At 37.1% G+C, this 25,330-nt stretch overlaps 1 protein-coding gene across 13 annotated transcripts in view; it reads right to left on the bottom strand.

The window, feature by feature from the left end:
- The window catches only part of NKTR (natural killer cell triggering receptor), a 60,801-nt gene that overhangs the window by 31,511 nt on the left and 3,960 nt on the right, over positions 1–25,330 (bottom strand). For 8 of the 13 annotated variants that reach the window (XM_058729561.1, XM_058729560.1, XM_058729559.1 and 5 more), the window contains exons 3-5: positions 2,760–2,834; positions 1,906–2,013; positions 1,097–1,141 (exon numbers count right to left, since the gene is read on the bottom strand). In XM_058729561.1, the coding sequence (XP_058585544.1) occupies positions 1,097–1,141; positions 1,906–2,013; positions 2,760–2,834 (228 nt within the window). Of the gene's footprint in view, positions 1–488; positions 790–1,096; positions 1,156–1,905; positions 2,015–2,759; positions 2,835–25,330 lie in introns of those variants that run through there. The other 5 variants (XM_058729563.1, XM_058729562.1, XM_058729556.1 and 2 more) reach the window with 5 other exon arrangements.

The following is a 25,330-nucleotide window of genomic DNA, read 5'->3' as shown; positions in this document are numbered from 1 at the left end:
CCACATTCAAGCGGCCTACAACACCAGTCTCAAATTGCTACAAGCTGATAGAACCAGCTAATGAGCTGCTTCCTACTGGTTCAAAGGAAAAGCTGCCATAAAGATCACTCAGAGAGGATTTTAATTCCAGCAGAAATCTCTTGAAAACGAATTTAAATTTCCGTTTAACATTCATACAAACAAACCTTTCTTTAGAACAAACAGAAACATAGAAAACTTTAAAAAATGATTACCTTGGGAACAGGCTTCTGAAAAAGAGTGGTAATCCATTTTCCCCCAAAAGAAATATAAAAGACTATTATAACGCTGAAGCTATCATGGCATTAAAATCTAATCAGATTGGATCCCGTTATCAATCTCTGCAACTGACTTTTCTAAGGCTTTTTGGGGCAAATGCAATAGTTAGACTTATGCAAATACTACTACTGTAGGAATAAAATACAATCATATAATTCTAGTACACAAAAGAAAACATACAAACCTTTGAGAAAGTAGGAAATACCAACTTTTATTCAAAGAAATTGTTTGGTTTAGGGGGAAAAAAGCACAACTAGATTTTTTTCCCTGATGTAGAACTAAGAGCCCATTGTGAAAAGAAAAAAAGATACAGATGCACGTATGAAATAGTATACAGAATTTTCCAAGTCTTCAAGCAATATAAGAAATCCAGCCACAACCTGACCCAGGCTGTCCATACACTTATTAGGAAGGGTGCAAGGGAACAGAATTGGAGTTTGTGTTACTGAGCTTCGTTCTCTTACCTTTTCATTTTGCAAAAGACCACATTCTCTATAAACAAAAGAATATGTTGACAGTTTTAGGCAGGAAGATAGGAGTTTTCATGTATATAGTTGCCTAACCTCCATGCTGAAAGTCATGTTTAACCATAAAGTTAGCCTTAATTAATCTTGTCAATTAAAAGTTACATATTACAATATAATTTATCCCCAAGTTCATGCAAATAAAGTCTTTTCATGCAGCATTAGTTTCATGCAAAAAGTGAACTATAAGTAAACCTCTCCTCATTAAAAGTACATGATCAAATTTGCTTTAACATCAGAACTGAAACAAAAGACCATAAAATATTAAGCCTTACCTTTAAAATATCCACCATAAATTGATTCTCCACCTTTTCCATTACCTGCAAATAATGACCTGTATTAAGTCATAATGACAATTTAAAATACACTAATACATATAAATTACTTCTTATGCTTTCAATTTACTAAAGAAACTAACAACTTGTAATTGCTATAATCAAAATTCTACAAATCCTCAATTAACCTCATCTTTGAATATAAGTGCAAAAAAGTCCAGTACTGTTATAATAGATATTATTAAAAATTATCTCCAGGGGCACCTGGGTGGCTCAATCAGTTGAGCATCCAACTTTGGCTCAGGTCATGATCTTGTGGTTCACGAGTTCAAGCCCCGCGTCGGGCTCTGGGCTGACAGCTCAGAGCCTAGAGCCTGGAGCATGCTTCAGATTCTGTCTCCCTCTCTCTTCCCTTCCCCTGCTCATTGAGCTCTCTTTCTCTCTCTCTCAAAAGCAAATAAAAATAAAAATAAAAAAAATAAACTAGCTCCATAACCCATTTATTTCAAAAAGTAATCATACCAACAAAATTCGGGAAGAATAAAAATAATCCACAAGTACTTGGTATTCATTGTAAAAGAATTCACCAAAAATCTGTAATATTATTAAAAGTACGTAAAAACAAAATAAAGTGGCTTAGTATTTCGCTTTTCATACATTTTTTGCTCTACAACATTCACTCATCCCACATCTATTCACTGACCACTTAATATTTACATCATACTGTGATACAATATTTACAATTAACAGTATGAGACACATAAGAAACCGATAGTTGGAGTTATTAAAAGCGTAACTTTTAGCTCTACCTTCGCTGAAGTCCCCACCCTGAATCATAAAGTTTTTAACCACACGATGGAATGTGGAACCTTTATAACATAACTTCTTCCCAGTTGTTTTCCCAAGGCCTTTCTCTCCTGGAAAACAAAGAAATGACGTTTAGCTACAAATGTATCTGTCCATGGAAATTAGTCCAAATTAGTCCTTTGTGAAATCCCTCCTATGTGCTGGCACTGTAAGAGATACAAGACACAGGGTGACGACGGAATATACACATGGGTTCCAAAAGTAAGTATCAAGCAGCATATAACTGTTAAATTGTGTGGCAGTGACTCTATATGCTATAGGAGAAAAGCAGATTAGAAATGCTTATCGCTCCACCAAGAGAGAGCGGTGAAGGAGTTGGTACGAACACTGTATATGTACGTAAGTGTATCCAAGCACACACTTAAAAATCTTAATTTGCTATTTTAAAATAACATCATAGATGTTTTTCCTATTTTAATTAAAAAATATATATAAACTCAACTATAAATAACAAAGAACAACTGCATTATGTTTTGCCTATCTTCTCAGCCTAAATTTCTTAGAAATCGGGAATGCTAAATTTGTTCAAAATACTGAAATTTAGAATTTTGAACTACAGTGTTTAGAGATGATTTAATTACATGCAGTAGTACTTTCTTTTTCACTTTTGAGACCATTTCTTTGTCCTCTCTTCAAGAAATATTTCCCTGATTTCCTACCAGTGAAAATAGTGTTTTTTAACGTGCTAAACTCATTTTACAGCCCATTACTTTTTAAGGAAAACATCTATTCTGTTAAGCAAGATAAAACTGTAAGTCATGACTTCTCATCAGAAATGATTTAACAATTCATTTACCTGAGCATAGGCAAAGGAAGTTTTTGCATGTTTTTGGACATATGTCTGAGAAGAGCTGAAACATAATGCGACCAACTGAAATAAAACACATTAAAAAAAACAAAGGTAAGCAAGATGATTAAATAGGTCATTTTATTTTATATGGGAGAAAACACAAATAATCAAACTGAATCAACAAACTGAAAAGTCCATTTTTGTAACTTAATTTTTCAAAAGGCTTAACGGGAAAAAATTTAATGGAGCAACACCAACTAACAAGAATTCTACTCTATTTGTTAGCGCTAGAACTCATATGCAGCCTACGTGGCTTCAGCCCGAAAACTGTAGGATCTCAAGTGTTCAAGTGTTGTAAAGGGGCTTCATATTATTAGATCCCTTTTAGTACAGTCTCCTATCTAAACACCATTAATCTGCTTTAAAATATTCTCAATAATAGTTGTCTAATCTATGCTTGAGCCCCTCTAGTGATGAGAGCACATCATTATAAGACACTCATTCTGGCCCATACTGTTAGAAGAAGGTTCTTCTGCCCTCTGGATCTAGCTTTCTACCTTTATGCAAGAACTACTTAGAACCAACTTCCTGAACTGCCATCTTGGTTATGGTTCCTAAAAAATACCAAAAACACACAAAACAGACAGAAAAAAAAATACAATACACAGGAAATGAGAAGGAACAAGCTTACAAATTTGATTTAACTATACCACAGGGAAGTGCTTCATAAACTATTTAGTCTCAGGACTTCTTCAAACTCTTAAAAATTATTGAGCTTTTACAATGTGGGTTATATCTGTTGCTATTTACTATATTATAAATTAAAACTCTGAAATTCTTAAAAGACAAGAATATAAAGCATACATTCCATCAGCTGTCAGAGTGGTGAGATCATTACGTATTGTATATCTGGAAAATTTGACTTGTGAATGAGAGCACAACAGGCAAATTGTATTACTAACAAAGTAGTTTTGCTTTACAGACCTGAAAGGTTCTCAAATAGAGTAAAAAATATTGTGATTTACAATCACTTTCCCGAGTCCCCTTTCCTTTTTATTCTACACAGTCTTTTCCATTATGAATGAACACTTTTATTTAATCAAAGGGATTTACAGAATAAATCAAAATTAACTGTGGACCAAATGTTAAGTTGTCTTCAGCACAGATGCACACTGATTGGAATCACTCTGTACCACTAAGATTTGAATTTATTCCTGGCCATGTCAGTCAGTTTCTCGGAGGACAAAACAAAGCTACAAACTACCTCGTAACAGACACCCTTAAGGGATAAAAAGTGGGATTAATGGCATTACATAAGACTTTCTTGTGTCAACACTCTGCTTATCGCTTCAGTGGAGCCAAATTTGAAAGCAATTTCAAAACGTTCTAGCTCATCTTTACATCTAAAGGAATGAAGAAAAAGATAGGGAATTAGAATTTTTTTAATGCATGTAATATCAGTAATAATACCACTCTTTGTATTTACATGGAAATATTTTGCTAGTGTAATAAAAATATTTTCAATCTTCATAAATCCCTGGGAAATAGCTGACTAGGTTGGTGACAGGTCAGTTCAAAACCATCTAGCTTTGCGGACTAGAACATAGATTTTTGGAATCCCTGTAAGATAGTTACTTTCCAGGATAAAAGATATAATCAAAACATTCAAAAACTTAGCTTTTTCTTTTAGGACTATAGTAACTTCAACATCAAGTTTCTTTTTTTCAAAACCTCTGATGCTTCCAAATGAAAGCCAGTAAAAGTTTCAAATGTTTCTAGTTCCTCCTTTACAGATGATTAAGAGCTATGAACCCTCGAGTGGTATAATACATATGAAAACAGTTAAATGTGATTACATTTCCAGGTCTAATATTCAGAGAGGGATAAAAAAACGACAATGATGTTTCTAAAAAACCACTCACCTCTAAATATCTTACCCTCCAACTTGATGAAGAAAAAAAAATTCTATTCACTTCTCAATCTCATGGGACAGGGTCTAAGTTAGAGCTGAAGTTTTGGTTCCTTTATGGCATTATGTTGTTAAGAGTAAATGAAAGGGGTGCCTGGGTGGCTCAGTCGGTTGAGTGTTCGACTCTTGGTTTTGGCTCAGGTCATGATCTCACAGTTTGTGAGTTCAAGCCCTGCATCAGGCTCCACTCTGATGGTGCAGAGCTTGCTTAGAATTCTCTCTCTCTCTCTCTCTCTCTCTCTCTCTCTCTCTCTCTCTCTCTCTCTCTCTCGCCCCTCCCCTGCTCACTATCTCTGTCTCTCTATCAAAATAAATAAATAAATTTAGGGGCACTTGGGTGGCTCAGTTGGTTAAGCATCCGACTTCAGCTCCGGTCATGATCTTGGGGTTCATGAGTTCGAGCCCCATGTCAGGCTCTGTGCTAACAGCTCAGAGCCTGGAGCCTACTTCATGTTCTGTGTCTCCCTTTCTTTCTGCCCCTCTCCCACTCGTACTCTCTCTCTCTCAGAAATAAACATTAAAAAAAATTTTTTTAATAAATAAATAAACTTAAAAAAAAAGAGTAAAAAAAAATAGAACAAAACCAAATTCTCTTGGGGGTGCCTAGCTGGTTCGGTCAGAGGAGCTATATGACTCTTGATCTTGGGGTTGTGAGTTCAAGCTCCACAATGGGTATAGAAATTACTTAAAAATAAATACATAAACTTAAAGCCAAACTGTTTTGGCTTCACTACCAGGCTGCCAGGTTAAAAACACTGCCAAACCCAGAAAAATAACTTAAAAATCCACAGAAAGAACAGATTAACCCAATCGGGCATGCAAGACATGAGAAAGGCTATGGACATTCAGTCACACTGGCTGAGACTGCCTTCTTAGTTTAAAATGTCTGCATACGTGGGGCACCTGGGTGGCGTAGCAGTTAAGAATCCGACTCAATTTCTGCTCAGGTCATGATCTCACAGTTCAGGAGTTCGGGCCTCACGGTGAGCTCCATGCTGACAGTGCAGAGCCTGCTTGGGATTCTCTCTCTCCCTCTCTCTCTCTGCCCCTCCCCCAGTCTCTCTTTCTCTCAAAATAAATACATAAACTTAGAAAAATAAATAAATAAACACTGGCTACACACAGGAAGGGCCAAGCAAGACACACCTAAGTCATGTTGTAATCCTGATGTGGCCACTAGATGGCAGCAATACAATCAGCAAGTACTTGGAATATGAATATAACAAACCTCACCTTTCAATAATATCATTGTTTCTTGTTCTCAGAAACAGCTGCACTGGAATTACAGGTATAGCAGTGAAAAAGGAGACATATATCATAGACATGAAAGATACAGTAGTTGAAAAAGTGAGCACTGGTTGGGAAAAAATATTTAGCAGATGGTACACTGCACAAGGCAAAGAATATCACATATACAATTACAAGTAAGAGATGAGGATAAGAACAAAGGTATGAACGGGTCATAGGGGTTAGGCAGAGAGCAAAATCTAAGAGGAAATTAAAGAATGGATATACCACTTCAACAAAATCAGGCCATTTATCCATTTAACTGAGATCCTCCCCAGGTGTCAGGTGGTCCAATAGTAGGTAAGACACAGTGCCTGTTTGGGGGAGCTCTTGTCTTAGCTGGGAATGACAGATACAAATTCTTACACAATGGAGTGAGCCGTCAATAGTATGAACAAAATGCACTTATATCCACCCTAGGCCTGACTGATGCATGTGAGGGCAGAGGGATAGGGACCAGGTCTGTTTACTCCCCACTTTATCCCCACTGATTTGTACAGAGTCTGGCACAAAATAAGTACACAATAAATACTTGAATAAAAACAATAAAAACACTTGAAACCAAAACTATTCAAAGATAGAACCTAACAAAATATAAATGAACAAACACCTAAATACACAGATAAAAAGTATTCATTACACCAGGAAAAGTTTTTACAAGTGTAACGACATCAAGACATTGCTTAATAAAAGCTATTTTCAGAGATATACAGGAAAAGACTTCTTCTAGCATTCAGGCGGTAGAATCATGTCACCTACAGGGAAGAGAAATGAGGCTGACTACAGACACTTTACTTTAGAAACTGGAGACAACAGAACACTGCCTATCATCTCACACAGACTAATGGGCTGTGAACACAGAATTCTATACATAGCAAAGGAAATACAATAATTAGATTTCATCCTGAAAAATCTATTTGAAATATAAGCCTAAGATAGGACTCAAAGAACAAGTGAGAAAAGGTTAGTGGGAAAAGAGTGATACTGAGCACTAAATCCATTACAACACAGAATTAAACCTAAACAACTATGGTAGGTACGGTTACAAAATAAAATATAAATGTTTCAGCTATTGGGAAACAAAGTAGGTGTTGGTAAAATTTCTTTTGGCTATTTTTAGGAACCTTCTAAAAATATTTTCTTTTGAATAAGTAATGTTTTTCATGATTCAAAAATCCAACAGTGGAAAAAACATAAAGAATGAGAAATCTTATTCGTACTTCTGTCAACAGGTAATCACTTTCAATATCACATGTGTGCTTCCAGTGTCTCTCTTCAAACACACAGGCAAATAGTGATATATTCTTATTTTTCTTGTTTGACAAAGTAGCGTAACTGCCGAAAGTAGTCATCTTAAAAGTTCTCACCACAAGAAAAAAAAACTTAACTCTGTGTGGTGATGGATATTAACAAGACTTCCTACAGTGATCATTTCACAATACATACATATATCTAATCATTACGCGTAGACCTGAAACTAAGATGTTAGATATCAATTTTTTTTTAAGTTTATTTATTTTGTGAGAGAAACAGAGAGCAAGCACACATGGGAGAGGCAGACAGAGAGGGAGAGACATGGGAGAGGCAGACAGAGGGAGAGGGAGAATCCCAAGCAGGTTCCACACTGTCAGCACGGAGCCTGATGCGGGGCTTGAACCTATGAACTGTGACATCATGACCTGAGCCCAAATCAAGAGTTGGATGCTTAACCAACTCAGTAACCCAGGCGCCCCTATATGTCAATTATATCTCAATTTTAACATGAATAAAAATGAGCAATTCCTTGGTTAAAAAAAATAGGTAGCATGTTATGCATACTGTGCCATACTCTATTTTACTCACTTAATGAATATACCATGAAGATACATTAAACATTTTTCAAGTTACTATGGAGGCGCAATCCACAGTAAAAAGCTATAAACAAAGAAAAGGAAACAGCACGAAAACACAAGATTTCAGATAAAACCAAAAAGCTCTCTAATTTTTTAGGCACATGGAGCTTTTTTCATGACAGGTCAACTAACACCCAGCTAAAAATATCCTGCAGACAGTACCAGCAAAAACTCAAGAGAATTTATTGGCTTGTGTAGTTAGTTGACAAGGATATGGGCTGAGATCAGAGAACCAAAGAACTGTAGGAACCAGGATGTCAGGGAATGAGGCCAGGGAATGGCAGAGTTGCCAGGTTTCAAAAGGCCAAAAAATACTGAATACCACCTCTTTGTCCTGTTCAATGCACACAGCCCTAAATGTTTTCACTAATGATTAGATACATTACTCACTCAAATGAAGAAAGAAAAGTAATAAAGAAACCTAACAAAGATTTTAATAAAAGTATAAGAAAAAATTAATAAATTAGAAAATAAAAATATTAGACATGGGGCACCAGGGTGGCTCAGTTGGTTAGACATCTGACTTCAGCTCAGGTCATGATCTCACAGTCCATCGGTTCGAGCCCCGCATCAGGCTCTGTGCTGACAGCTCAGAGCCTGGAGCCTGTTTCAGATTCTGTGTCTCCCTCTCGCTCTCTGCTCCTCCCCCGCTATGCTCTGTCTCTCTCAAAAATAAACAAACATTGGGAATGAAAGCTGGTGCAGCCACTCTGGAAAACAGTATGGAGGTTCCTCAAAACACTAAAAATAGAACTACCCTATGACCCAGCAATTGCACTACTAGGCATTTATCCACGGGATACAGGTGTGCTGTTTCAAAGGGACACATGCACCCCCATGTTTATAGCAGCACTATCACAAAAGCCAAAGTATGGAAAGAGCCCAAATATCCATCGATGGATGAATGGATAAAGAAAATGTGGTATGTATGTGTGTGTGTATACACACACACACACACACACACACACACACACACACACACATATATGGAGTATTACTCAGCAATCAAAAAGAATGAAATCTTGCCATTTGCAACTATGTAGATGGAACTGGAGGGTATTATGCTAAGCGAAATTAGTCAGAGAAAGACAAATATTGTATGACTTCACTCACATGAGGACTTTAAGAGACAAAACAGATGAACATAAAGGAAGGGAAACAAAAATAATATAAAAACAGGGAGGGGGACAAAACAGAAGAGACTCCTAAATATGGAGAACAAACTGAGGGTTACTGGAGCGGTTTTGGGAGGGGGGATGGGCTAAATGGGTAAGGGGCACTAAGGAATCTACTCCTGAAATCACTGTTGCACTATATGCTAACTAATTGGGATGTAAATTAAAAAAAAATAAAAAATAAAATAAAATAAAATAAATTAAAATAAAATAAAATAAAGTAAAGTAAAATAAAAAACTAAGTGGCCCATTGGGAAGACTGGGTGGCTCGGTCCAAAAAAAAAAAAAAAAAAGTATGTATGTGTCTGTTTATATACAAAACTGATATTAAAATAATGTTAAATGCAGGTATTAAATCATATTGGTTATATTTTCTTCTATAAATAATTGTTTCTTGCATTTTAAGAATGAATAAATTTTAGATCAAAATAAAATCAGTCATTTAACTTATATGTTCACTTTTTCTTTTGCAGAGAGGGTTATTTTATACTCTGTAAATAAATAAACATACATCGATGTTTTCCTCATCAAAAAAAATAAACAAACATTAAAAAAAAGTATTAGACTTGATAAATTCCAAAGCTGGCTCTTTTGGAGGAAAAATAAGGGACACTAAATTGTAGGAAAAAATTGTAAGAAGGTATGGATTACAACTTCATGCTGATGGAGACTAAAAAACAGAGCCAAGAAAGAAACAAAATGCTGGTAAGTATACATCCAAAAGAGTGCTGTTAAATAACTCTTGAGATTAAAATGTAACACCATCTCAACTGTTTCAGAGCACAGCAAAAGATGAAAAGCTTAACAAACTTTATGAAGCAAATTAAATTGATACCAAAGCCTGAGAAAGATGACATTAACAAACTTGAAAACTCTTTATATATCAATCTCATTTTTTAAAAGGTACTATCCTGAGACAGAAACCAAAAGAGCATTTGATGAAGGTAAAAAAAAAAAAAAAAAAAAAGTGGGGAGGAGAGAATAAATGTGAGAGAGAGCAAGCGAGCACGAGCAGAGGACAGGAACAGAGGGAGAAAGACTCTTTAGCAGGCTCCACACTCAGCACGGAGCTCGATGGGGGCTCGATCCCACGACCCTGGGATCGTGACCTAAAATCAAGAGTCGGATGTTCAACAGACTGGGCCACCCAGGCACCCTGAACATTCATCCCTTAACATAAGCACAAAAATTCTCAGACACCCTTCAAATCAAGAGACAGCATTATGTTTAGTGGTGGAACATTAGGACAGCACTAATGTCATTAAAGTAAGGGACAAGTCAAAAGTGCTTGTTTGGACTTCAAGCTGTATTACAAAGCTATGATCATCAAGACAGTATGGTGCTGGCAGAAAAACAGACACTCAGATCAGTGGAACCCAGAAATGGACCCACAGACATATGGCCAACTAATCTTTGACAAAGCAGGGAAGAATATCCAATGGAATAAAGACAGTCTCTTCAGGGGCGCCTGGGTGGCGCAGTCGGTTAAGCGTCCGACTTCAGCCAGGTCACGATCTCGCGGTCTGTGAGTTCGAGCCCCGCGTCAGGCTCTGGGCTGATGGCTCGGAGCCTGGAGCCTGTTTCCAATTCTGTGTGTCTCCCTCTCTCTCTGCCCCTTCCCCGTTCATGCTCTGTCTCTCTCTGTCCCAAAAATAAATAAAAAACGTTGAAAAAAAAAAAAAAAAAAAAAAAGTCTCTTCAGCAAGTGGTGCTGGGAAAGCTGGACAGCGACATGCAGAAAAATGAACCTGGACCACTTTCTTACACCATACACAAAAATAAACTCAAATTGGATGAAGGACCTAAATGTAAGACAGGAAACCATCAAAATCCTCGAGGAGAAAGCAGGCAAAAACCTCTTTGATCTTGGCCGCAATAACTTCTGAACACGTCTCCAGAGGCAAGGGAAACAAAAGCAAAAATGAACTATTGGGACCTCATCAAAATAAAAAGCTTCTGCACAGCAAAGGAAACAATCAGCAAAACTAAAAGGCAATCGATGGAATGGGAAAAGATACTCACAAACGACATATCAGATAAAGGGTTAGTATCCAAAATCTATAAAGAACCTATCAAAAACTCAACACACAAAAAACAAATAATCCAGTGAAGAAATGAGCTAAAGACACGAATAGATACTTCTCCAAAGTAGACGCCCAGATGGCCAACAGACACATGAAACGATGCTCACCATCACTCATCATCAGGGAAATACAAATCAAAACCACAACGAGATACGGCCTCACACCTGTCAGAATGGCTAACATTAACAACTCAGACAACAACAGATGTTGGCGAGGATGTGGAGAGAGAGGATCTCTTTTGCATTGTTGGTGGCAATGCAAGCTGGTGCAGCCACTCTGGAAAACAGTATGGAGGTTCCTCAAAAAACTAAAAATAGAACTACCCTATGACCCAGCAATTGCACTATTAGGCATTTATCCCCAGGATACAGGTGTGCTGTTTGTTTTTTTTTTAATTTTTTTTTTCAACGTTTTTTATTTATTTTTGGGACAGAGAGAGACAGAGCATGAACGGGGGAGGGGCAGAGAGAGAGGGAGACACAGAATCGGAAACAGGCTCCAGGCTCCGAGCCATCAGCCCAGAGCCTGACGCGGGGCTCGAACTCACGGACCGCGAGATCGTGACCTGGCTGAAGTCGGACGCTTAACCGACTGCGCCACCCAGGCGCCCCAAGGTGTGCTGTTTTGAAGGGACACATGCACCCCAATGTTTCTAGCAGCTCTATCAACAATAGCCAAAGTGTGGAAAGAGCCCAAATGTCCACTGATGGATGAATGGATAAAGATGTGGTATATATATACAATGGAGTATTACTCGGCAATCAAAAAGAATGAAATCTTGCCATTTGCAACTATGTGGATGGAACTGGAGGGTATTATGCTAAGCGAAATTAGTCAGAGAAAGACAAATATTGTATGACTTCACTCATATGAGGACTTTAAGAGACAAAACAGATGAACATAAGGGAAGGGGAACAAAAATAATATAAAAACAGGGAGGGGGACAAAACAGAAGAGACTCATAAATACGGAGAACAGACTGAGGGTGGCTGGAGGGGTTGTGGGAGGGGGGATGGGCTGAATGGGTAAGGGGCATTAAGGAATCTACTCCTGAAATCATTGTTTTACTATATGCTAATTTGGATGTAAATTTTAAAAAATAAAAACTAAAATTAAATTAAAAAGGTGCTTGTTATCATCACTATTGTTTAATGCTGTTCTAGAAATTCTAGGCCATGCAGTAGACAAGAGAACCATATGGGAAGTATACATATCAAAAAGAGCAAATTCATCATTATTTGAAAGACATAGCTGTACATCTAGAAAACCTAAAAGAACCAACTGAAATATTAATGGAGACACTGAAATTGTTAATATTTCTTATGATCAGTAAGAACTAGTAAAAAAGATAACAGTTCAAATCATATTCACAACACCAACAAAAAACATTCTAGCTACTTAGCCATAAGAGTGTAGGACCTATAAAAACTACAAACCTCTGAGAAGCATAAAGGCATTCTGAATAAAAGGAGACGTAACTTATTCTTAGACAGGAAAACTCAAAATTGCAAATGTGTCCAACTTTCCCTAAAGTAAAATATAGTCATTTAATTGCAACCTCCCCCCCCCCCCCAAAGTATTAAGATTTCTGGAGATATTTAACAAAATTATCTGAAGGTTATCTGAATGAACATGCAATGCCCTTCTCCCCATCAACTTTTTATTGAAAAAAATTTTTAAATCTATAAAGATGCTTTGCCATGTTAACTTTACTCCTACCACTCTACACATAATTTTCTTCTGGTTCAAACCGAAAATTATAGATGTTGTAATGCTTCAGCCTAATTACTTCGCTATATACTCCCAAAGAACAAAGATATTCTGTACTTTACCCCAATACCATTGTCACAACATGTTAACAGTGATTAACGCTACAGTCTAATAATAGTCAATATTCATATTTACCCAACTGGTTCCACAATGCCCTTTATACCTCTCTTTTAAATCTGGGAGTCTAACCAAAGATTATGCATTGATTTGGTTGTCATGCTTTGGTCTCTTTTAATCTAAAACATCCCCCCCCCTTTTTTTTGCATCCCATCAGGAAGCACATGTCAGTCTGACCCATTACTGGTAATGCTGAAGTATTATATTAGCCAATCTCTCAGCTGTAAATGTACTTCCCCCCATTTTTAAATTAATAAATGGAATGATATTTTGAAACTTATGTGCATACTATGTTCTATAACAACTTTTCACCCAATAGTTTGGCCACTAATGATCCTCTTCCGAACCAATCATACTGAGGGTTGCAAAATGTTTCTTCTAATTCCATCATTTCATTTGTATTTACCCAGCTTGAATTCTTCTGTTAAGAGCTTCACCCATCCACCCAATGTCAAGAGTGACAGAGTAGCAAGACAAAGCTTGAGTCCCTGACATCATCAGCCTTGATCTGCTGACTGGCTGGGAGCTGTGTAAGAGAAAATTTGTCTTAAATCTAAGTCACTGTTATTTATCAGCCTTTATGTTTAGCAACCATTGCCATCATATACTCTAACAAATACAGATACTTCCATATGATAGTAAACTATATAACCACTACAAGTGATTACATAAAGCTTAATTTACTGAAGTGGAAAAAAGTTGAGAACATGCTGTTTAACAGAAAAAGGCAGGGCCAGAATAGAATGGAGGTTATACCATTTTTAAAAATTGTGTATGGGGGTGCCTGAGCGTCCGACTTCGGCTCAAGTCATGATCTCGCAGCTCGTGAGTTTGAGCCCCACGTCAGGCTCTGTGCTGACAGCTCGGAGCCTGGAGACTGCTTCGGATTCTGTGGCTCCCTCTCTCTCTGCCCCAACCCACTCACATTCTGTCTCTGTCTCTCTCAAAAATAAATAAACATTAAAAAAAAATTAAAAATTATGTATGAACCATTATACAGAATTAAGAGGTTCAGAAACCCTCTACTCACACATGACTTAAGAATCAAGCTTCGGGGCGCCTGCATGGCTCAGTCGGTTGAGTGTCCGACTCCAGCTCAGGTCATGATCTCACGGTTGGGTTTGTAAGTTCGAGCCCCAGGTCAGGCTCTGTGTTGACAGCTCAGAGGCTGGAGCCTGCTTCGGATTCTGTGTCTCCCTCTCTCTTTGCTCACACTCTGTCTCTCAAAAATAAACATTTTTTAAAAATTAAAAAAAAAAAAAAAAAGAATCAGCTTCAATGATTTGTACAAGTCTATAAGGACTGGAAACAGAAATTCAAGATCTCACTATATAGCACTCTACTTAAGACATAGTCCCCTGAAGCACAATGAAACTACAATAGGGTTCTACCTGTGGCAAGGCTTACATAGTAAGGCATTCACAGTAGAGCACAGCAATTTTTGAGATAACTTTGAAAGCATTATCTCAATTCTAGATAATTCTGTTACCTAAGTCTTCCCCTTTTTAGCCTGAGCTTTCTTCTGGCTATCTAAAGAAATCTTTTTAGTTTCCATCTGCTTTTATTCCCAGTAGGATAACTGTTTACTGAACACCTGACCATCTGTGTTAAGTGCTATGTTCTATCAAGGATTCAGGCTGAAAGATATATATTCTGGAAAGCTTTTAAGACTTTATGTAAATGATGTGCAAGTCATAACTGTAAAGAATTGTACTGGACAGCTGGTTCATACCACTAATGTCAGAATTCCCTTTGCAACAACACTGACAGATGAAAACCAACAAAGGTAGAAAAACAACAGAAAAGTACAGGAATTCAATGGGGGGATAGGAGGTGGGAGTTAGACAAGAAACAGCCATCTTATGTTAAAAGTAGAAAAGGGAAAAAAAAAAGTTAGTATATTTCACTTGGGATTTCTGAGGCAGAGAAAGGGGAGGGAAAGGAAGGTGTGAAGAAGTCAACTTACTCCTCTCAAAGTCCCCATGAAAACCCTTACGTGTCTGCCTTCAAAACCATCCAGTCAGGCCTGGATTGGGATTCTCCAGGCCAAATTTCTTAAAAAAATAAATAAAAAATAAACAAACCACACCAAACCCTCTTGCTTACAGAAACCTGAAACAAGCCTTTTCACTACAACGTGAACAAAAAGGCTTAATCTACAAAGATCTGTCTAAACAATACCTCAATATGAAAGCTGTACTTAACTCAGTGCACATGCTCATATTCATGCACGTTATAATTAAAGCAACATAAAAAGTTATGTCACTGTGCTAGATGCAGATTGAGAGTCTTGCTTTGCAAATAACACGACAGAATTTAAAGAAACACTGCATTATCAATAATTGTATATAAAAACAACTGTTTCTATGGGAAAATGAGAGTTGGGGGACAAAGGAATGTGGGGTTGCAGTAAGAATGATTTTTTTTGTTAGAGGAGTATCACTAACAAAGGCATGCTTTTAGCTATAAGGGTTTATTATAAAACTTAAACATCACTGTGGAAATCCTACAATTGATCACACCTCACTCTCCCCCCTTCTCCCAGCACTATCACTGACATAACTCTTCTTGTGGTCTTTCAGATTAGTCAGGACGGACAAGAATAACTTAGAAGAGCAGTGCTGCCCAACTGCCCTTGCCTCAACACAACTAGTGCCTCACCTTGTTATCTGATCGTTATAAACAAACAGTTGCCTGTGTTCTATTAAAACTAATTAAAACTATGCTCCATAATTAACCAATGCCATCACAATAAATTCATGTTACAAAAACACAATCTGTAAGACAGCTGGTTCTATTATTTTATTAGTCTTCCCAACAACCTTACTACACAGGCACTAATACACTGGAGTCCTATTTAGTTTGTGAGTATATAAAAAGGGAAAAAATCATCTAAACAGTGCAGACCACTGCCTCCAGTCAGTCTATTAATGAGTTTAGGACCAGGGCGAGGTTGACATGGCAGACGCAACCTCCTGTTCCCTCAGTATACACCAGATCCCCACATGCCCCACTCTCAAAGGAGAAATTCTATTGAGTGTGAGTCTAAAGTTTAAAGGGTAATTCTGAATATAAGCAAGTTTTGCTGTGCTATCTTCAGAATCACATTAAGACAAAACTGATAGTATTTCCATTCTATAAAGAGGTCAAGCGGCTTGTGCAAGATCACAACTTGTACTCCGTTTTCAGTTCAATTTCTTGAATCCATGTGAATCATAAGCAATAAAGTAAAAACTCCAACTTCAACTATTTACCCATTTCTTTCTTTTTTTTTCTTTTTCTTTTTTTTTTTTTTTTTTTATCAATTTTGATGTATTGCCCAGGTTTTATGATATTGCTCTGAGGCCCACATAAAAATTCCAAAGTTGAACATTCCTCTAAAGAAATACCCTGGTTATCACTTTTGAAAACAAACTTCAAGCCTCTGACAAATAAAAAATGGAATGTTCTACTTAAAAATGAGGGAAGGGCACTGTATTCCTCTAAAATGTCAATGTCACAAAAGAAACAAAAAAGGTATAAAAATGGAGGACAGGGGTGCCTGGGTGACTCAGTCAGTTAAGTGTCTGACTCTGGATTTCAGCTCAGGTCATGATGTCACAGTTCGTCAGATCAAGCTCCATATCAGACTCTGCATTGTTGGTGCAGAGCCTGCTTGGGATTCTCTTTGCCTCTTTTCTAATCTCACCTGGGCGCAGGCTCTGTATCAAAAAAGGTAAATAAACATTTTTTTAAAAAGAGAAGGATAAAGTGACATGACAGCTGAATGTAATATGTGATGCTAGATTAGATTTTGTATTGGAAGAGAAAAAATGCTGTAATTGACATTTTAGGCCAAATCACAAAAATGGAAGGAATACATAGATGGCAGATTAAAGTTATCACATCAATGCAAATTTATAAAGTTGATAACTACACTGTAGTTAAGAAATATCTCTATTCTTAACAAATATGCTAAATAAAAGAGTAAAGAGCCACGATGTAGGTAACTTACCCTGAGATGGTTCAGAAAAAAATTATATGTGCAGAGGGAGCAAATGGTATAAAATATAACAGGTGATTCTAGGTAAAGGATAAATGGATGATTTTTACTATTTTTATTTTTCAACTTCTTACAAATATGAAATTATAGCCAAACAAAAAGTTCAAAACATCTCTAGGTAAAGCCCAATGCCTGCATTCCATGAAAGCATGTGTCTAGAACAATAGTTCTCAAACCGTTTGGTCTCAGAACCCCTCTATATTCTTTAAGAAAAAAATCTTTTTATGTTTATTTATTTTTGAGACAGAGAGAAACAGAGCATGAGTGGGGGAGGGGCAGAGCGAGAGGGAGACATAGAATCAAAAGCAGGCTCCAGGCTCTGAGCGGTCAGCACAAAGCCCAATGCGGAGCTCAAACCCATGAACCATGAGATCATGACCTGAGCTCAAGTCAGATGCTTAACCAACTGAGCCACCCAGGTGCTCCAGACCCCTCTATATTCTTAACAATTATAGAGGACCTTAAAGACTTTTTATATGGGTTTATATTTACTGATATTTACCACATTAGAAAGTAAAATGGAGAAATTTTAAAAAATATTAATCAATTTTCAATAAAATAAACTCATTACATGCTAACACAAATATTTTTAATAATTTATACTTTCAAAAATGAACAAAAAGTTTTCAAGTGTCATGGTTTTACATTTTTGCAAATGTAACTAATGTCTGGTGCGGCAGAAGACAGGTTTTCCTGACTGCTCCTGCATTACATCTGTTGTGTCATCACGTGTCCTGTAACCTGTGGGAAACCACTGCACACTGACAGGATGCAAGTGAACAAATGGGTGTCTGATACCCCCGGAGCTTCATGAAAACATCTTGCAAGCATAAGAGACTCTTAAAAACTGAGAACAAACTGAGGGTTGATGGGGGGTGGGAGGGAGGGGAGGGTGGGGGATGGGTATTGAGGAGGGCACCTTTTGGGAGGAGCACTGGGTGTTGTATGGAAACCAATTTGACAATAAATTTCATATGTTGAAAAAAAAAAAGTGAAAACATCTTGCAATTTGAAAACAAATGGCCTACACCATTTTACTACTATGATGTAGTATAACTATAATTTAAGATTTCTTATGTAGACATTGATATAAAGGGATCACAAGTTTTAACCTCACCTTAACCATAAAGAAACACCCTCCAAAGGTGATAATCAAAGGCCAAATCTCAGTCAGAGGTGGCTACTAAAAATACTTTTACTATCTTTATCTCTCACCAACCAGAGGCCTTAGAATTAGCAACATAAACGTTAGAAATGGGTTTTTATTGGCCATGTTCAGAATTAGTGATATAGAGACTGAATAAAAATATTTGGAGATAATCCATGCCCTTGCATTAACAGGACAAATGAATCTGGAGGGTCACCCTTTGGAGTAGAACCTGAGGCTAGGTCCACCAAAAAAGTCCTGAGTCTAGCCATGAGTTTAGAGTATTGGTGTCTGATAAACATTTGCGTGACAATTTTCAGGAGCAGGAATCTTTCACATAAAGAGTTCTTGGAGCACTGAAAAAAAAACAGAATTGGGACTTCATCAAACTTACAGAACTTCTTATGTGTGGGCATACTTGCTTGCTAATGTCTATGCGTTGGCAAAATGTGGCTTTGGGGGTAGCCTGGTAGCAAGATTGTGACAAAGGCAATGTATGGCCTGCACCTAACTCATTGGCAACTCTCCAATATGTACTTAAAAAAAACCCTAATGGCCATTCTTGACTAACCTAGCTTAAATCAGTTTACTAATAGATATCTAAAACACAGTTACTTGGGCTCCCAATTTCTTGGTACCGGGATCTGAATAAAAAGGCAAGCTCCTGAGGCACCAAACAAGAAAAAAAACAAGATTACTATTTCACGCCCCCCTAGGATGTTCTCACTAACAACCCTAGAGAATTAACATTTAACCAGAGAAAGGTGAGTCTGTCAGAAAAATGAAGTTGTCAATGAGGATTTCATATATATGTATTTCCAAAGTGGGTATCACATTTCATTCAAAAAGCTTATGCCTTCAGAAAACATGAACGTATTTGTAAAGACAATGAAAAATGACTGGCTAATTTCTATTCGTTAACATCTTTAGAAATTTATGAGGAATTCTAGATGGAACAAATATATTCCACCCTAACTTTCTCACTGAATGCAACTCAACTAAAAAACCTCGGACAGGAAGCATGGAACAGTTACCTAAGCACTGATAAAAATAAATGGAAGCAGACAGACTTGGAAGTAACACAAAAGCCCACCGAATTGGTAATGGATTTTGTTTTCCTACCTTATCTCGTGACCTGGAACCAAAAGAAACCCAGAACTGCACTCTGGGTACAGAAAAGAGCTCTGAGGAAAGCCCTCTATTTCTAGTCTAGGGAGCAGGAAAGAGGACTCCTACAGATCACAGTGAATAGGGGAAATCTCATTTTCCGTCTGTTTTCCCACTCTGTCCTGTTTTAACTCCTAGGCAATTCCACAGTGATAGTAGCCTAAGAGCAGTGGTGACCAAGCAAGCATATAAAACTTCAAAGGGGTTGGGGTGCCTGGGTGGTTCAGTCGGTTAGGCGGCTGACTTCGGCTCAAGTCATGATCTCACAGTTCATGAGTTCAAGCCCTGAGTCAGGCTCTGTGCTGACAGCTCAAAGCCTGGAGCCTGCTTCAGATTCTGTCTCCATCTCTCTGCCCCTGTCCTGCTCATGCTCTGTCTCTCTCTCTCTCTCTCAAATATAAGAAAAAAAATAAAACATAAAAAAAATTTTAAACTTCAAGGGAGGTAAATCTTGCTGACTAGAGGAACTGTGTTCCCAAAGGATAAGAATCCTTGCTGCTTTTATCTTTTTTTTAAAGCTGATTTCTTTTGAGAGAGAGAGAGCACATGTGGTGGAGGGGCAGAGAGAGAGGGAGAGAGAGATTCCCAAGCAGGCTCCACACCAGCAGTGCAGAGCACGATGCGGGACTCAAACCCAACAACCAAGAGACCATGACCTGAGCTGAAACCAAGAGTTGGACACTTAACCAACTGATCCATCCAGACTGAGCCACCCAGGTGCCCCTTTGCTGCTTTTACTCTCTATTCTCTTGCCACTTAGCCTCAGAGACAGACACAATCATAAGAAGTACATGGGAGAGTAAGGAAACTAAAACTCGAGCTTTCTGGCCAGATGACCAAAAAAGGGAGTCCTTAAGGGCCAAAACGTGTTGAGGAAATCTCAAAGAGGGAGCTCCCTCAAGAAAACCGTCCCATAAGGTACGAACTCCAGGGCTTATCCATGCATTATGCATGTGTGGAACTGACTCTAAACAGCAGAAGGTGGTTGCAGGCTGACTGCCTACTACAATATCATCATCATCATCACCACCAATAACAACAACAGTGAGCATTCTCCACAAGAATTAAGCTACACTCAGGGCCATGTCCGGGATACAATTCAACATTTATCTACATTTAAAGAACCATTAAAGTCTCATAACCCATAAGGGAAAAGACAAAAACAGAAACTCCACAATGATACAGATGTTAGAAACCTGTTACACAAAGACTTTAAAGCAGCTATTACAATCATACTACATTAAGTACAAATGAATGGAAAAACAGAAACTCTCAAGCAAAAACAAGGAAAATTTAAAACCAAATACAATTGCCAAATTAAAAATTCACTAGGTGAGTTCAACAGTACAATGGACATGACAGAGGAAAAAGTCAGTGCACTTAAAGACCAATTAATAGAAATTATCCAATCTGAAAAGCAGAGAGAAAAAAATATTGGGGGGGAAAAAACTGAACAAAGCCTCAGACTTGTGAGGTAACATCAAAACGTTTGATATTTGTGTCATCAAAGTCTTGGAAAGAGGAAAAGAGTGCTAGACAGAAAATAGCTGAAGAAATATTAGCTGAAAATTTCTTAAAGATGGCAAAAGACAAACACAGATTCAAAAGATCAGTAAATCCCAAAGAGAATAAACACAAAGAAATTCACACCCAGACACATCACAATAAAACTGCTAAAATTTAAGAGTAAAAATCTCAAAAGCAGTCAGACAAGAGTAACACATTGCATATGAGGCAAAACAATTTGAACGACTATGGATTTCTTATCAGAAACCAAACTGACCAGAAGGCAGTGAACATTTTTCAAGTACTAAAAGAAAGTAACTGTCAACACAGAATTCTCTAACTAGTGAAAATATCTTTCAAGAATAATAGCAAAGTAAAATTCTCAGGTTAAAAACAAAACAAAACAAAAAAACAAAGAGAATTTGTTGCCAGAAGATCTGCTCTAAAAGAAATACTTTAAGCCAGTTCTTCAGGTAGAAGGGAATGATACCAAAGGGAACTTGAGACTTCAGGAATGAACACATGTGAGCAACAGAAATAATGAGAGAAAGTAATGAGAGTATTTTTTGTTAAGCTACTATGTGTGATGTTTGAAAGCAAAGGCTTTCAGTGTTTGTAGATGTAATACACATGACAAATACACTATAAAGTAGGAGGTAAAGGGATATTATATGGTGGGATGGTTTCAACATTTCACCTGAAGTGGTAAAATATTAATTCTAGATACACCATGAAAAGCCAAATATGTATATTGTAATCTCTAGAGTAACCACTAAAACTATGCAGAGAGATTGAATCCATATAATTTGTTGGAGTCACTCTGATCCACCATGTAGATCTGTATTCAGTATCATTTGGATTTGGAAAAGTGTTGATTATATTATGGCTGTATAATAATATTTTTATTAAAACTACATCAAATGAAAACTACGGAGATCATCAAAAATCAATAGAAAAATTAAAAATACTAAAAAATATTCAAATAATCCCAAACACAAGAAAACAGAGGAAGCAAAAACAAATATTAGACAAATCCAAACAATAACTGCATTAAATGTAAATAGTCTAAATATACTGTTTAAAAGATTGTGAGAATGGGTTAAAAAACAAGATCCATCTTTGAATCTCCGTTCTTAATAAGCACTGTGTCCTTGAGCAAGTTACTTATCTGAGATTGTTGCTGATCTGTAAGAGGGATGCAAAAATGCCTACCTCTCAAGGCTGCTGTAAGGATTAACCAACAGTATAACAACAGCCATTCTAAAGTGAATTCTAATCCCCAGAATCACATCGAAAGAAAGAGCTTATTATAAAAAAGCAACAGGTTGCTTTTGATGCAAGTGTTAACTAACTTTACTATGACAATCATTTCACAATATATGTGTATCAGATCTTCATACCGTATGTATGCCTCAAGCTTACACAATGTTATATGTTAATCATATCTTAATAAAACTAGGGAGGGAGAAAAAACAAGATCCAACTATTTACCATCTACAAGAAACCTACTTTAAATAGAAGTTAGAAAATAAAAGGATAGAAAATGACATACCACATAAACACTAACAAAAAAACTGAAATAGCAGTATTCACATTAGACAAAGCAGGCTTTGAAGCAAGGAAATTAACAAGGGTCATTACATAATGATAAGACTCAATTCATTGGGAAGACCTAACAATCCTAAAGGTGTCCGCATCCACCTAACAAGAGAGCCTCAAAGTAAACGAAGCCAAAGCTAACAGAACTGAAAGAAGAAATAAACAAATCCACAATTATATATGGAGACTTCAATACTCCTTTCTTGGTAATCAACAGAACAAGGAGACAAAAAAATCAGCCAGAATACAGAACTGAACAACATTATTAGCCAACTGGTGTCAAAATGACACCCGTAGCCAAACTAATAGAACAACACTATTAGCCAAATGTCAAACTGACATTTATAGAACACTCCACAGAGGGGTGCCTGGGTGATTAGTGAGTTAAGCATCTGGCTCTTGATTCTGGCTCAGGTAATGATCTCACAGTTCATGAGTTCAAGCCCTGCATCAGGCTCTGCTTTGGCAGTGTGGAGCCTGCTTGGGATTCTCTCTCTCCCTCTCTTTCTGTCCCTCCCCACTCGTGCTCTCCCACAAAATAAATAAACATTTTTTAAGAATTTAAAAATGTAGATCCACACAAAAGCAGCAAAACAGACGTTTTTTCAAGTCTACATGAGAAATTCACTAAAATAGAACATATCAAACCTTAATAAATTTAAAAGAACTAAGGTCATACAAAGTATATTCTCTGACCACAATGGAATTAAACTAGAAATCATTAACAGAAAGACAACTGCAAAATATCCAAGTACTGTACTTGGAAATTAAAACACTTTTTTTTTTTTTAAGTTTATTATTTTGAGAGAGAGAGAGGGTGTGAGCACATCTGTGAGAACAGGGGAGAAGCAGAGAGGGTGAGAGAGGGACAAAGAGAATCCTAAGTGCTGACAGCACAGAGCCCAATGTGGGGCTTGAACCCACAAACTATGAGACCATGACCTGAGCCAAAACCAAGAGTCAGTCACTTAACCAAATGAGACACCCAGGTGCCCCAAAACACTTCTCAATAATTCATGAGCCAAAGATTAAACCTCAAGGGAAATTAGAAAATATTTTGAACTAAAATAAAGTAAGCAATATATCAAAATTTGTGGGGTCCTGCATACAGAGGGAAATTTATAGCATTAAATTCTTACATTAGAAAAGAAGGTCTCAAGTCATCAATCCAAGTTTTCACTTTAAAGAAACTAGAAAAAGAGCAAAGTAAGCCAAAGCAAGCATTAGAAAGGACATAAAGAACAGAAATCATAAAAACTGAAAAACAGTAGTGGAAAAAAATAAACCAAAATCTAGTTCTTTGAAATGATAATATATATGATAATAATGATAAACCTCTAAGCCAAACAGACCAAGGAAAAAGACAAAGGGCACAGATTATCAATATCAGAAATGAAGGAAGAGCTATCACTACAGATCTGACAGATAAACTCACACAAGAAGAAATACTATGAACAGTTCTGCAACTATTAAAGAAATGAAAATTTTAGTTAAAAACCTTCTGAAAAAAAAATTCCTAAGATATAGTCTGGAATTATTTCAAATAGGAACCATTTTATTGGATTCACAGAGAAAAACTCATATATAAAGACTCTTCCTAGGGTGCCTGGATGGCTCAGTAGGGCAGACAACCCACTCTTGTTCTTGGCTCAGGTCATCTCATGATTTGTGATATAGAGCCCCAAATCAAGCCCCACAAGCATAGGCCTCTGTGCGGAAAACAAGGAGCCTGCTTGGGATTCACTCTCCCCACCCCCCCGCCCCGCCCCTCCCCTAAAACAGAACCTATCAAACCTTAATAATTTTTAAAAAACTATATTTAAAAGAGTGCACACACTTGCTCACTCTCAAAATAAACTTAAAAAAAGGCACTTTTTTTAATATATACTTGCACTCATTTTGTAGTTTTGTAATTCAAAAGTCTAGTTAACTTGCTATAAAACATACACATCTCCATTGATAGTAATGAAAAATAATACATACTGTGTTGAATTCAACTCAGTTTTTATCAATACTTCTTGATCTCTCATCAATACAGTCAGTATGGCCATTTCTTTTTTTTTTTTTTTTTAATGTTTCTATTTAATTTTGCAAGAGAGAGACAGAGCGTGAGTTTGGTGAGGGGCAGAGAGAGAGAGAGAGGGAGACACAGAATCTGAAGCAGGTTCCAGGCCATGAGCTGTCAGCACAAAGTCCGATGTGCGGCTCAAACCCACGAACTGCAAGACCACGACCTGAGCCGAAGTCGGACACTTACCGACTGAGCCACTCAGGTGCCCCAACAGTATGGCCATTTCTAAACCATCTTTGTTACTACTTTGTATTTACATTAAGCAAATTATTAACAATTCAAGAAGTCAAGAATATCACTTGACTAAGTACTCAAATGACATACTAATGGTTAAATCCTATAAGTGGGGTACCTCATTTCAAACAATTGAAGTGATCCTTAAAAGCTGTGTAAAAATCAATTACCTACTACTTAGATAATACACTGAAAAGTGCTAAAAGTATTCTATGTGATACTGAACCATATAAAATTGCCAATTATCAACTGGGTCAACCTAGAACAGTATAAGCATTCCTTGTTATGTTTCAGTGTTCTCAAGACTGCTAGTCACTTCTGTCAGAATGGTGTGGTATTATAATGAATTACCTTGGATGTTGGGGACTGAAATTCACACAACATTTACCAAACATCTTCTATAGATTTTTCATAACAAAGGTTATTGCAAACCTAGGATATGAATATGTACTAGGAAAGGAGTATTTTATGTATAGAATCTGTTTTGCTTAACACTTTTTATGAGTATGTTATTTTT

Source organism: Neofelis nebulosa, chromosome 5, assembly GCF_028018385.1.
Source record: "Neofelis nebulosa isolate mNeoNeb1 chromosome 5, mNeoNeb1.pri, whole genome shotgun sequence".
NCBI lineage: Eukaryota > Metazoa > Chordata > Mammalia > Carnivora > Felidae > Neofelis > Neofelis nebulosa.
The sequence above is the reverse complement of the archived record's forward strand: the minus strand, read 5'-3'. Positions and strand labels throughout refer to the sequence as shown.